The sequence below is a fragment of the Mus caroli genome, unplaced genomic scaffold (assembly GCF_978045245.1).
Source record: "Mus caroli unplaced genomic scaffold, Mus_caroli_1 scaffold_11, whole genome shotgun sequence".
NCBI classification, from domain to species: domain Eukaryota; kingdom Metazoa; phylum Chordata; class Mammalia; order Rodentia; family Muridae; genus Mus; species Mus caroli.
Window position 1 is genome coordinate 61,461,977 of NW_028227266.1, and position 15,295 is coordinate 61,477,271.

The 15,295-nt window shown below is 39.5% G+C and overlaps 1 protein-coding gene across 2 annotated transcripts in view; it reads right to left on the reverse strand.

Annotated features, from left to right (window-relative positions):
* Pias1 (protein inhibitor of activated STAT 1) overlaps window positions 1-15,295 on the reverse strand; it is a 110,754-nt gene that overhangs the window by 7,162 nt on the left and 88,297 nt on the right. For both annotated transcript variants that reach the window (XM_085844694.1, XM_021171432.3), the window contains exons 8-11: window positions 14,697-14,770; window positions 8,329-8,489; window positions 5,266-5,396; window positions 4,265-4,445 (exon numbers count right to left, since the gene is read on the reverse strand). In XM_085844694.1, the coding sequence (XP_085700820.1) occupies window positions 4,265-4,445; window positions 5,266-5,396; window positions 8,329-8,489; window positions 14,697-14,770 (547 nt within the window). The remainder of the gene's footprint in view (window positions 1-4,264; window positions 4,446-5,265; window positions 5,397-8,328; window positions 8,490-14,696; window positions 14,771-15,295) is intronic.

A 15,295-nucleotide genomic window follows, 5' to 3' on the forward strand; every position in this document is an offset into this window, starting at 1 on the left:
AAGGAAAATAGAGACAACTAGGGCAATGTAGCAAGCTGAGTACTGAGAAGAAAGCTGACTTAAAGCTTGCTCAGGGTGAACTCTGGAGTGACTTTGGTGCACCCAGTGTCTAGCTTAGCCATCAGTATAGTCAAATAATAGGGCTGTTGAAGCCAATCAAAGCAGCAGACAAGACACCAAAGTGTCCCAAAGTATAAAGGAGGGAGAGAGGTATTAAGAAATAAGGGTTGAACTGAAGGGAAAAAGGAACTCCAGAAAAGCACCAGCAGGCTTTATCAGCCAGATGCCAAACCTGTCTCCTTCCTTCCCTTAAGGAAAAAGGACAGCCAGGCTGTGGTGGCACAAGCCTTTAATCCCAGCACTTGGGAGGCAGAGGCAGGTAGATCTCTGAGTTTGAGGCCAGCCTGGTCTACAGAGTGAGTTCCAGGACAGCCAGGGCTACACAGAGAAACCCTGTCTCGAAATGCTAAAACGAGACCAAAACCAAACCAAACCAAACCAAAAAAACCAAAACAAAACCAAAAATCAAAACCACCCCAAACAAAAGGAAAGAAAGGAGGAGGAAGAAATAAAGGAAGGACTGACTTTGAAAGAGTTAGGACAGAGTCCTAAGAAGGGTTGTGCGCCATCCACACAACCCTAACAAAGTAATGAGAAAGGGAGAACTACAGCCTCTTCACTCCGAATGCAGTGTGTGTCTGTGCACTAGAGTGGTACACACATGCTACAGCATGCATATACAAGGAGGGCAGAGAACAGCTCCCCCTTGCCTATTCCTACACTACTCGTGGATATGCTGGGCCAGATGGCTTATGAGTTTCAGGGCCTTCTCCTGTCTCTGTCTGCCTTCTTGACTTAGATATGCATGTTACTTTATCTGGCCTTCCACAGAATCTGGGGAATCATCCTGCTTTTATAGCCAGTACTTTATCCAGTGAACCACATCCCCTGATCTTCTATTTCCAAAACTCCATGTCAGGTACTTGTAGGTAGAGGTACAAATTTAATGGCAGAGTACTTCAAATGACACAAAGCTTAAATTTCCAGGGACAGAATCCTAATTATGAATATACACTATACGTTTCTGAATGGAATAGTAAGCATAAGACACTCTCAGATGCTGCACAGAAGTGTTTCAATCAATGTGAATGTAAACCTCTAGAAAACACCATCTTCCTTAGCTGTGTCCTTGTCTATGCTTAAGAGATTCTAACAGGAGAAAGCAGCTGACTGCTTGTCTTCACAAACGCCCTAGTCTAGCAAACAGTATGGAACTTCTGGGTGAATAGAACACTCAGCAAGGTGCTACAGGGCCTGATTCTTTCCAGTTGTGGATGGCTGCCTGTCTTTCTATTTGTGAGTGCTCTCAAGCATTTCCTTGTTATAATGCACAGTAGCAAACGACCTGCTGGGCTTCATGGTACAGCTACCAGCTGGTTGTCACTGTGAACACTTATAGTGCTCAGATGCAGCCATTCTTTTAAAATGCTGGAGACATCCAGGTTTTATCTACATATCCACAGAGAAGGCTCTGGCCTTTGCAGAGCTGTATTTAGGCTCAATTTATCATGGGCAAATTCAGGGAGTAGTTAATGCAACTAATATAATTTCCCAAACATAACAAACACGGCTATTTTGGAAAGAACTATAATAAATATTCAAAGAAAAAATATTAGATTTCTAAAGACTCCAAAGTTTTCCTGATTAAAAAAATTACTCAGGGGCTGGTGAGATGGCTCAGTGGGTAAGAGCACCCGACTGCTCTTCCGAAGGTCCAGAGTTCAGATCCCAGCAACCACATGGTGGCTCACAACCATCCGTAACGAGATCTGGCGCCCTCTTCTGGAGTGTCTGAAGACAGCTATAGTGTGCTTATGTATAATAAATAAATAAATCTTTAAAAAAAAATACTCAGATAGTAAAAATACTGCATAGTTCACATATGACTATTTTAACAGCCGTAAAATTAACTCTAGAGTATTTATATACTTGTTTTTAGAAAGTATTTTTTTTCTTTTTCTTTTTTTTTTTGGTTTTTCGAGACAGGGTTTCTCTGTGTAGCCCTGGCTGTCCTGGAACTCACTTTGTAGACCAGGCTGGCCTCGAACTCAGAAATCCGCCTGCCTCTGCCTCCCAAGTGCTGGGATTAAAGGCGTGCGCCACCACACCCGGCTGTATTTTTTTTTTTTCAAAAGAACGTATCTTTTTTTTTTTTTTAAAAGATTTATTTATTTATTATATGTAAGTACACTGTAGCTGTCTTCAGACACTCCAGAAGAGGGCGCCAGATCTTGTTACGGATGGTTGTGAGCCGCCATGTGGTTGCTGGGATTTGAACTCTGGACCTTCGGAAGAGCAGTCGGGTGCTCTTACCCACTGAGCCATCTCACCAGCCCAAAAGAACGTATCTTAATTTTGCAATTATGGCACACAAAAAAAATAACAATACAGTTGTCTCCTGATTTCTTTGGGAGGCTGAAGATATCCAGATCCACCAAGGTCACATTTTGTCCCTCATGAGTCTGTCATAGGATTCATGTGCCACCTAAGCATTCCATCTGGGTGTCTAGGTTCTTCAGAACACTTACTACGTTGACATCATCATCATCCACGTCGTCTTCACTCCTATGACTGCTATTGTTATTGGACAGGATGTCTTCTAGCTCAGGCTGGCCCCAAATAGTCTTATGAGTGATGGGGTTATGAGCATGTGCTACAAATCCCAGCCCCAAGGTACAACATGATGGGAGGCTCCTGGCAAACACAGACAAGTCTTCAAAAGAGGACTACTTCAGGAAAGCCCAAGTCACTGCAGTTCTTTCCTGCACCTCACACACATCTGCAGCCAACTTCAATGACCTGGTATATCCAGCTTTCTACTGTAAGTGCTCAACTGGAATTCATTTTACAGCAAGTAGGTTCAAGTTTTTAAGCTAGTGTTCTAAAACCTACAAGCAGCAAAAATGAAGTCTAATCTTTGTGGTTTTTGACCCAGACAGGAGCTGTGAAAGGCACTTCATTGGGCCTCCTCACATTCAGAGAACATCAGTCTTGCTCTATTTCCCAAGAGCTAACTAAGGTATCTGAGCACTGTGCTGTCCAAGTCTGGGCTGGGCATGAAGGTCAGCAGAGTGGCAGAGCATCAGAGTTCACAGGAAGAACTGTACTGTCTACACTGAACAAGTCCACTGCGGGGAGGCTAGTGGCTCAACTGCTCATGCGGCACACACTCTCAACAAGATGGCTGCTACCAGACTAAAACTGGACAATGACTGTAAACAGATTCTGAAAGGAGAGCAACACCTCAAATATGAGGAAAGGACATCTCTTCTTCTTTTCTTCCTCCTTCTTCCTTCCTTCCTTCCCTTCTTCTTTTCTTCTTCTTCTTCTTCTCTTTCTCCTTCTTCTTTCTCTCCCTCTCCCTCCCTCCCCCCACCCTTTCTTTCTTTCCTGAGAATGGGTTTCATTACATTTATCAGGCTGTTCTGGAACACACAGAGATCCATTTGCCTCGGCCCTTCCCAGGTGCTGGGATTAAAAAGTGTATCCCACCATACCTGGTGCAAGAGTAATTTTATTTACAGTATTAATCAAAAATTGGTTAAATGAGGGCTAGAGAGATTGCTCAGTAGGTAAAGGCACTTGCTATTAAGTCTGGCAATCAAAGTTTGACACATGGTAGAGGGAGAGAACCAATTACTGAAGGTTGTTTCTGACAAGCACATACATACAAATAAAACAAGTCTTAACAAAACAAAACAACCCTGGTTAAATGTAAAACAAAAAACCAAAAAACAAAAAAAAAAACCCCAAACAAACCCCCAAACCAAACCAAACCAAACCAAACCAACAAAACCCTCTTGGTGATCCTCATGTGCATCAGAACTGCTAAATGCAGCAGAGTCATCTCTTTAAAAACCCCTGGAAGCCAGACGGTGTCATCAGATCCATCATCAGATCCCCTGGAGCAGAAATTACAGGCGGTTGTGAGCCACCATGTGGGTGCTAGGAACTGTGCGTAGAACACCAAGTACTCTTAATTGCTGAGCCATCTCTCAAGGCCCAGAAACATCTCTTGATATGATGAATCCTAAATACAAACTCTTGGAGAACAGTACTTTACTTCATCAAAAACGTCACATCCCTAGGAGAAGTCTATCTCCATTTTGTATTCACACACAATGGTTTACTTGGCAGCCTTGACCCTACTTTGCAGATGAACTTTCATATATGAGTGTTTTGCAAAGGTTCTAGCAGCACTCACCCTTTATTACTTAGTGGTGACGTAGGAGACAGGGAAGGACAGGTCCTCTTGGCAGGGGGTTCTTCCTCCTCTTCATCTGATGAGCTGTCAATGGTTAGGTCAATGACCTCGACTTTCTTGTTTTTATTTGAGGACTGGTTGTGGGACGCTACCTGATGCTCCAATGTGGAGCTCAAGCAACCTGTGCAAGAAGGATTAAAACACAAGACCCGTGTCAATCCTCTTCTCCCAGTGTCCCTGCAGCCGAGCACATCCACTTAGCAAAGCAACACCACGGGGTAGCAGAGCAATGTAAGTAAGGTAGCTCTGCTTTACTGGGTTTCAAAACGGTGGCATTTTTATTGGTTGTTAATCAATTATTTGAAAAATAATTTTGAATTAGAATAATCAAAATATATCTTAACGCCTTTATTACTCCAATAATTCTGGAGGCAGAGGCAAAAGATCTCTATGAGTTCAAGATCAGCCTGGTTTACATAGTGAGTTCCAGGACAGCTAGGGCTACATACATCTTTTATATCTACTTTAGAATAAAAGTAGTTTTAGAGCAGGATTGTGTGTTACATATGTTTATCTACACAGCATCTAAAGTACCTAGAAAATACTGGTCCTCTCTTAACAAAACACCAAAGTCAAATCTATCCCCACATATACGAAAATATTTAAAGTAGCTGAGTATGGTGCTGCACACCTTTGGTCTTAGCATTCAGGAGGCAGAGCCAAGCGAATACAAAATATGAGACTCCAAAGTCTAAAACAAAACAAAACTAAAGGAAAACAAAAAAAGAAGAAAAAAAGAAAATCTAGTACCATAAAAATCTTAAGGCTTGCAAAAAGTTGATTTAAAAGGAATCCTGCTATTTGTGGACATTTAATCAATAACCTAAGAATTACTGAGCTATTTGCACTGCTTAGTAATTTCAACAGTCTGCATTTCTACATTAAAAACCATGATGTAGCACAACAGCAAGCAACCACCCAGGCCAAGGAAAGCCACTCACCATCGACTCCATTGTAGGAGGCAGTGACTTCTTGAACCTCCTTCTTTGACCTCATTGGAGCCCACGAGCCATCCTCCTTAAACTGTATCTCGTCACAGTCTGTGCAGTACTTTAGAATTTCCATAAACAACCTAGACAGACAATAGGACATGTTTTAAGTGAAGAGACATGAGAACCATAATTCAGAACACTTAGATCGCAGGTGTTTTATGAGAAGTAAATGGAAGACAGGGAAGGAGAGCAGACAAACTACATTCATTCTGACACATGCACTACACAGGAAACAGTTTACATAAAGATGCCATGGGGGGCTGGTGAGATGGCTCAGCAGGTAAGAGCACCCGACTGCTCTTCCGAAGGTCCAGAGTTCAAATCCCAGCAACCACATGGTGGCTCACAACCATCCGTAACAAGATCTGACTCCCTCTTCTGGAGTGTCTGAAGACAGCTACAGTGTACTTACATATAACCAATAAATAAATCTTAAAAAAAAAAAAAAGATGCCATGGAACCTGGAAAGAAACGACAACTTAAAAATATTTCTTTAGTTTGTGCTATATGGGTGGGTAGGTGTCACAGTGCATATGTGGAGGTCTAAAGACAACTTGTATGAGTTGGTTCTCTGCTTCCACCCATGGGTTCTAAGTCTTAAACTCAGGCTGTTGGGCTTGGCAGCAAGCACCTTATCTCATCCCCAAGAGTTTTAAAGATACACAAAAATGTTCACAAAAACTGAGGTGGTTAAGGAAAAACATATCTCAAAAAAAGATTCTGTGTGTGAATAAAAGCACACACTAATTATCTCTAGTGGTAATTTATATATATATATATATATATATGTATTATATATATATATGTATTATATATATATAATATATATATATATAAATTATATATATATATTCATTCAATTTTTTTCTTTATACTTTACATTCTATACTTGCAGATTGCTCATAAGATCTTCTTTGATAAACTGAAGGGATATATACAAAAATGTCTAACCAGGGCTAGAGAGATGGCTCAGTGGTTAAGAACACTGTTTTTCCAGAGGTCCTGGGTTCAATTCCCGGAAACCACATGGTGGCTCACAACCATCTGAAATGGGATCTGATGCCCTCTTCTGGTGTGTCTGAAGTAAGCTACAGTGTACTCATATACATAAAACAAATAAATAATTTTAAAAGATGTCCAACTAACAGTTAAATCCAAATAAAATATACTGGTACTAAAAGTTATTAGTAGCATATAATCAAAATTTATGTAAAAACTAAACCAGAAGTTTTATTAAAAATGCCTTTTATTTCCTCTTCTGTTTTTGAAAGAGCGAGAGAGATCTGTATTATAAGAAAAGGAAGAACTAAGATATATACTATACAGAGCTGGTAAAATATTACTATTAATCTAAATTTATAAGTTAGTTATCATTTCATTTCTGAAAAATCTAACAGGAAACACTACTTCTTCATATTCTCCCAAGACTCGACATTTTTAAAGCTCTGGGTTGTAAGTCTATTGACAAATACATTCAATTCTTGTATTATTGTCTTCAAGGCTCTTATGTTTTCTCATATACTATAAATAATCTGTCTTGTTTGAGTGTTTTGCTGAAGAATACTAGAAATATTAGGGAGGCATTTTTCCCTTCTTGCAATTCATTTCCTTGTTTCTTGTTCAGTGGCAAAAAGGCAACCAGAAACTTAAGGGGAATGGCAGACTCAGGCAAATATCCACAGGTCAAGACCAACAGACAGATGGCTAAGAAGGAGAACCTCTGCTCACTGTGTGCAATGGTGAGGACAGAGACCGAAAACACAAAAGGGGAAAGACAAGGCTAGAAACAGAAGCTGCAGAACAACAGGAACTGCTATCAGCTGGTTGTCCTTGGCTGGGAGCCCTGACAGTGGACAGAAGTGGCAGGGCTTGGTGGACAGGACAGAAGCCAAGATCCTACTAAAAAGCCCAACTTTGAAAAGAACCTGTAGTATTTACAAATTGCTTAAATTATTTGTGTGTGTGTGTGTGTGTGTGTGTGTGTGTGTGTGTGTGTGTGTGTGTATGTGCACATGGAAACCAGAAAAGGGTATCAGATACACTGGAGCTGGGAACTGAACTTGGGTGACCTATAAAAGCAGTATAGCTCTTAACTGCTAAGCCATTTGTTTAGGACCAAAGCTATTTATTTGTTTATTTATTTACTTATCTGATGAGTTTGAATTGCTAGAATCTCAAAATTTGATCATGCATCCTCTTAATGCATGCACTTTGTAGGTCTTAGATGTACTCAATACATCGTCAATATATCGTCTCAATATATCGTCTGCTTAGAACTACTGCTTTAAAATACTAAACAGAAGGTGCTGAAAAAAAAAAGAGGAAAAAGCATGTGTTTTCACAACAAGCAGAATACATACAGCCATAAATAAAATCAATGCTAAAAAGTATTTTAAAGGGCTGGAGAGATAGCTCAGCAGTTAAGAGCACTGACTGCTCTTCCAGAGGTTCTGAGTTCAATTCCCAGCAACCACATGGTGGCTTATAACCATCTGTAATGGGATCTGACTCCCTCTTCTGGTGTGTCTGAAGAGAGTGACAGTGTACTCATACAAAATCAACCAACAAACCAATCAATCAATCAATCTTTAAAGAAAAATGTTTTAAAGAGGGGAGAGACACCAAAATGGTGGAAAGGTTCCTGCCACTAAGCCTAACAGCCCAAGTTTGATCCTCAAAACATAGATGGTAGAAGAAAAGAACCAATTCTCCAATGCTGTCTTCTAACTGCTAAATGTTTACAATGTACCTTCCCAAATAAATTTTTTAAAATCCTAAAAGATGAAAAGTATTTACAATACTAGTTACTCACTTTTAGTTACTCACTGATTTCTAGAATAATGAAAATTTCATAAACAAACACCTTTGAAAAAATTACCTCTAGGTTTTATCTCAAACCTGACGGCAACAAACTTGAATAGCAGAAAAACAAAAAGAGATAGAAATATACATACCCGTCAATAATAAGGTGTTGAATAGCAGAAAAACAAAAAGAGATAGAAATATACATACCCGTCAATAATAAGGTGTTCATATGGGGCCTTCTTATCACAGACAGGACAAACCCATGTTGGTTTTTTCTCATTCATTTGAATGTAAAGAGTTGCATCAAAACACTGAAGGTGGGAGCAGGTAAGTGCCCGACAGGGGATTGTCAGTCGCATTTTCCCAAGCTTTAAGGAAGAGAAAGTTCAATGTTAGTATGTGCTGCTGAAAACCCAGGCTGTAATAATGACTTCCCGAAATACAATATGCATGTACTGTGATTTAAAGCGTGGTGTGTCCACAACCACTGTACCTAAGGTTCAGTTAATATCATGGAAGAGGGGAAGAAAGAGTGTAAGAGCCAGAGAAGCATGGAACTTGCCTAGACTATTTCCTAGGATCAATAGGGAAGCTTTTGATACTCCAACAATACTGCTGCCTAAAAAGACCTGAATAAGGATAATACCAACAGACATGCTACAGGAAAATCCTGGACAAGGGACCACTCCTAGACAAAGAACTATACAGAGACAATTGAAGGATACTGAGATTAGAAGAAACAGTCTTTCCCAGGGGTGATCCTAATGGGTTATCAGGTATCAAACGGTCAGCTCTGAAATTATATACATACAAGTAACAGTCCATCATATGGACTGAGCAGGTTGTATTTATATATTTGGTGTGTGTGTGTGTGTGTGTTGTATGTAAAGAAAAGAGGCTGTGATTTTGAGCGTGAGCAAAGGAAGAGGTACTTCAGAGGGATTAGAAAAAGGAAAGGGAAATGGGAAAATGTTATGTTTACATTTTCATTTTTTTTTTTTTGCTTTTTTTTTTGTTTTGTTTTTCATAAAAACCATGTTCTACATAATATGTTTGGATATCAAACACAGTGACCATGGATAGTCTACCATAAGAGCAGTGAGACTCTTGTTGAGAATGTCTGAATCTCTTTGACTGTGCTTTCACATTGTGTGTGCGTGCACACAAGGGTGTTGTCCTAGGGCCTCATGCTTGCTAGCCAAGCACTTTACCACTGAGCTGTATTTGTAATCCTCACACACTCTCTTAACATCAGCCTTCAACCTGAAAAAAGTTAAGAACCGATTTAGACAAAAGAAGACCTGGAGATCAGCATGGCCTCCAACCTCATCTCTGAATAGGTACTCAGTTCACAGGGTGAAGCCCAAACCCCCCATTTCCTCTATGATGTGAGGCATAATGGCTGGGGCAGCTCTGAAGAGACAGATGTGCACTCTGAATCTCTCTCCTCACTGGGCATCACCACACAGTCAACAGCCCTGGCTCTCAGACATCACTAGTACATTTGGGGACATTTTTCTTGCCCAATAATTGTGGGCTGAGCTGACACCAGCTGACTCTACTCCACATATGGAGGTCATCTTTAATCTTACACTGCTTGTTGCTTGGGCCCAAGGTAGAAATACTGCTGGGGACCTGCACAAGGAGTAAGGTATTATGATTTTCATCACTACCACAGGGTTTCCAAAGTCCATAATAGCCACAGAACATGTAACCTACTCACTCCCTATAATGATATTATTTGGTGAGTTCATGAAAAAGACTTTCCATATGTTTGTGAGTTAAAAGAGGAAAAGGTTCTTGGCTTGCAAAACTTTCAGGGAAATGTGTAATTTCCTTGTCTACCAAGGAAACCAACTGTCATGGGCCCTAAATTACTGTTCTGATTCCAATGATTTACTGTTCTTCTAGGGAAGACAGTTAACCTTTCTGGGCCCCCTTTTCAACCTAGAAAGTAGCACCATTTTCTCTCCACTTCCACCAGATGCAGTGATAAAGAATTTTTTTTTGACTTTTAGAAATCAACTTTTTTATTAATCAGTTTATTCTTTTACATGTCAAATGGTATCCCCCTTCCCAGTTACCCCTCCACAAACCCCTCATCCCATCCACTCTGTTCTTCCTTCCCTTTGCCTTTATTTTTTTTCAATTTTTTTTATTAAATATTTTCTTTATTTACATTTCAAATGCTATCCCGAAAGTTCCCTATACCCTCCCCCCACCCCGCCCTGCTCCCCTACCCACCCCCTCCCACTTCTTGGCCCTGGCGCATATAAAGTTTGCAAGACCAAGGGGCCTCTCTTCCCAATGATGGCCGAGTAGGCCATCTTTTTTTGAGACAGGGTTTCTCTATGTAGCCCTGGCTGTCCTTGAACTCAGAAATCCACCTGCCTCTGCCTCCCGAGTGCTGGGATTAAAGGTGTGTGCCACAGGAAGTGATAAAGAATTTTAAAAGGACTCTGAACATACTAACAATGTAAGCCAGGAGAAACATCATTTATCTTGTCCAAAGCACAGAGAGGAGGACCAGGAGGAAACAGAGTGACCTTTTCTGTGCGCCTCTACCCTGAACAAGATCATGCTGCTTTATTTCTTTGTGCATCTCCTACTGGAAACAGGTCAGACCCAAGTCCTTGCCCTCAGCTTTGGAAAAGTGCTTACTATACTGTAGGACGACAGTCTCGTATACTGATAGACTGTCAGCTGTGCATGTTAGCAGTCCTAGGAGAAATTCTTTATGTCTGAAAGATGTGAAGACACTGGGGAAATTATAGGAATAAAGGCAATGTGAAAGGAAAGTCTCTTTCAAAGCATAAATAAAGTCCGTGGCTTATTGCTCCTTATTGACATCTTCCTCCTTCCTGACTTCCTGTCTACATGAAGCATCAGGGAGAGCCCCATAGCTCTATAGCTGGGAGCTTATGTGCTGGCACTGAGCTCCCATCGGACTCTCAACCTATACTTTCTTCATGGAATATTAAGCATCAGTAGAAATTTGCACTTCACAGCTAAGGTCTAATTTAAGATATAAAAACTGAATTTGGAGCTGAGATGTTATCAGTAGAACATTTGCCTAACATGCAAGAAGCTCTGAGTTCTAGCACTGTGACTCCCATATTTGTCTGGTTCTGGAATCGCAGCACTTGGGAAGGGAAGCTGTTCAAGGTCATTCCCAGTCTGAATGGTGAGTCTGAGACCAGTGTGGGCAATATGATTCTGGGTTTCAAAAAACAAACAAATGGCCCGCCACTAAAAGTGTATAGTAATAAAAGGATAAAGAAAAATTTGATTTGGCACCATCAACTAGATCATACCTTAGAAATGCTGATGGATTAATAAGTGCCTTAGCTAATGGCAAACAAGCAATGGATCCTCTATTGCCAGAACTAATTTGTTCTTTGGCCTTTTTTTCATAGGTTTACGGAAATCAAATAAGGATGGAATACAAGTTCAGTAAAGAGTGTCATAAAGCTGTTCAGTTAGTCCTTTGTGCACAGAGGCAAGAGAACAATCCCACGACACTGCAGTGAGCTCCACCGACAAGGTGACCTACAGTCTAAAAGCAAACTGACAAGTAAACAGTACATGAAGGACAGTTAAGAACGGCCTAGGAAACCAGAGCTCATGTTCACACCTATGGCCTTTTAGTAGCTATACCACAAATGTCATCTCAAAGAATCATAAAATAACACTTATGTGAAGACTCCCCCTACCTCTCACTTTAACGTCAATCACTAGATCTAAGTGTCCACCAGAGGACCGGCATCTATTGTTTCTAACATGGTATCAGAAGGGGCAAGCACTGAGCAGTTTCTTCTTTGGATTACCAAGTTAGTTCTTTCCCTTTGAAAGATAAGATGGGTGTCTGCATTATCAATGGATAAACATAAACATGTTTTCTAGTGAGGCTGCTTTGCTCAGCCATGCTAAGGCTCATGATGCTGCATGAGAATAAAACTAGTTGTAAGCTGGCTTACACCAGCAGGAGCCTACAATGTCATGACAATATGTGCTTCTTCATATAATAAGAAAGTTTGATTGATACTTAAAATCTTGTTAAGTTTTTCATACTAATAAGTACTCATAAAATAAATTTCTAGTTTATTTTCTCTCTTCTATCAACTCTAAATTATCTATGTTTGGGTTTACAGGTCTGTGGAACAGCTCACATCATCAGACTTTCAACATTTCCGTTTCTGTTCTTAATAAATTAGAACTGACAATCCTCAAAGAGAAAAAGCATTTTAATTATTTTTGTTGCCTTTAGCTAAATGGCACACAAATAACAGAAACTCATTTATTCTGAGCTCTGCATATTACAAAAGGGAGATTTCTATGCACAGTCAGACAGCATATTTACATATTTCAAAGAACAAATCTCTTTTTATGATTCCATAAATTTGATATATAGATGAGTTATCACAACTGTATTTTATTTTTGAGCAAAAACATACCTAAAAATATATGGCCTTACTACTCTGGAATAACTGTAGGGGGAATTATCCCTTTAGCCAAATAGAAACTCATGACATATTGTAATTATGTATTACATATAGTAGCTTTTTTATAGTCCGAATTTTGAAAGCAGATGCTAATTTACAATGAACTGCTGAAACTGTTGGAACTAATGAGAGAGGAGCACAGGGGACATCAAATCAGAAGCTGGCTCAGTAAATCAAGACATGTAAGAAGCAAATGTGATCCACCTCCCAGGAACATGGGGAAAGCACCTGAACCACAGAAAGAAGAGCACGTGAATAAAACTGCTACCATATACAGTGGGCTGTGTCTTCATGTGACTGTTCAAATGTTCTAAATACTACATACTAGTGCAGCTGTAAACATTTTAAGATGGGAATACAGAGAAACAAGACTTCTCTAGTGATTTAAGTAGGAAATGAAGCTTCTGTGATCTTCTAAATTTATCATAGCTTCTTAACTGGGGTTTTACCATGAAATGACACATCAAGAAACCATGAAAAGAGTAGGTTAAGTCAAAATTTGGAGAAAAAGATTGAGATATGTTATTTTAAATTATTTTGTTTAAAGCTTTTTTTCCTTATCTTCTACCTTCCTGATCTTGAACCAACTTTATGATTCTTTAACATTTATCTGGTTATTGAAGAACTTTTAATAATAGTAACAATACTTTTCTTAAGGAAGACAGGCTACAAAGAGGTCTCAGAAGGAAAGTCGTTCACAGAACAGACAGCACAGCCACGGCAAAAGGACACAGTGGCTTCTAACTGCACTGTTTCGTCTATGGTCATAAGGGTGTGTAAAGAGCAGAGGGAGCCCAGCTTTAGGAAACTCGTAAAAGACAGAATCACAAACTAATCACACACTGATGAGTTTATATTTTGAGTTAAGGCTTAGCAAACAATACTAGGCTAAGATGAAGAATAAGTAATATTTAAAATTTTACAGAACTTGTCACTTCTTAAAAGAACAAGAAACTGACACCCTCTTAGGTTAGCAGGCTCTTGATGCTGAAAGCTTTCGATGACACCACCTTCTGGAACAATCCAGGCAAATCAGGAGACCAGTGTCCTTTTGTTTTTTATACATTTGAATATAGTTAATTTGATTAACCAAAATGTCAGCAGTTTTTATTAATCTTCACCTTCTCTCATATCAAAGCAATATTCAACTGTCATCCCTAATCTTGGTGGGCCCACCAACAAATTAGGTATGAAATGAATTTCAACACAATTTTTTTTGCTTATAGTTTTAATCATTTGGTCAAATCTGATGACTTTATAATTGTTTCATTTAAATGACTGTTCCCTCCCTTGCTGACTTATAAGTATTGAGTTAATTCTATAGGCATAAGGAATTCAGTCAGGTAGAACAGAATTTCCTTACTCCTCCTCCTCTTTTTAAATTAAGACAGGGTGTTGCTATGGTAACTTAGCTGGCCTTGAATTTATGGTAATCTGTCTGCCTCAGCCCTCTCCCCACAAGTGTTAGAATTATAGGCATGGGTCTCCAGGCCTGGTGCTGTGTGTGTGTGTGTGTGTATAGTATTAGGAATGGCATCGTTCTTTGTTTTGTGTTTGTTGTTGTTTTTAGTTTTCCTGAAGACAAAGTTATCTTGGAGCTCCATAAACCAGGCTTGTCTTGAACTCAGATTCACTTGTCTCTGCCCACATTAAAGGTATGTGCCATGCCCAGCTGGCACATACCTTTAAAACCTGGCACAGGTTTTAAATGGAGGATTCTTATAGCTACTGTTGACAAATTAGTTAAATTGTGATGTGGATAACTGTGCTCAACTTTTATCCAGAAAAGTCCTGTTTGAATTAGTGGCGTATGGAAACACCACAGCACTCCCTACTCTATTCTTCTAACTGGAACCTGAGAAACAGATGTTTACTGAAGGCAGTACTTAGATAATACACACTATGAATCAGGCACACTTTACAATTATTCAGCTCACAGTCCTCTGCTCCAGTGTCTTTCCATTTTGAAACTCTTACAGTGTAGAATGGGGAGATTCTGAAAGTAAGCAGAATTTCTCACACTCAGTAAGAAGAAGTGTATATACCCAAAGGCAAGCATTAGCAAACACTTACTGGACACAGCAGCGAAACCCGTAGGCTGGTAGTAGCTATCTCACTATCTGGATCTGCAGTTAACTTCTCTTTAACTGAAATGCATTGGAGAGAAAACAAGTAGAACAATTTTATTAAAGGAATTACTAATATAACACTGAAAAAGAAGCTTAAAACTTAAAACCTAAACAACCTAAACAATTATCTTCCAATCACCTGTCTGGAAAGCTAAGAGCAGGTCAACCACTTCTGCCCTTCACAGTAAGCAAGAGAAGGAGGGCATAACTCTGTAGCTAGCTAAAGCTCCTGCAACTCCCTGGTACTGCATCATGGCCCACAGGAAGTGGGTCCTACAGCAGCTTCTGTGTTCCAGCTTACGTGCTGGCCCTTTATAGTTAGTATTCTAAGATACTAATGATTTTCTTTAAAATTATGATTAATTTGCATTCTTTTATTTTAAAGGAAAGTAATAAAGAACATGATAAAAAATAAGTTTGCATAGACAGAAAATGAACAAAACATTTACTATAACCATACTAACTCTCCTTTCAAATTATAAAAGAAAAAGTCCAAGTATTTCTTTAGCATGTAACTGAATCTCGCCATTTGCCTGTAAACTC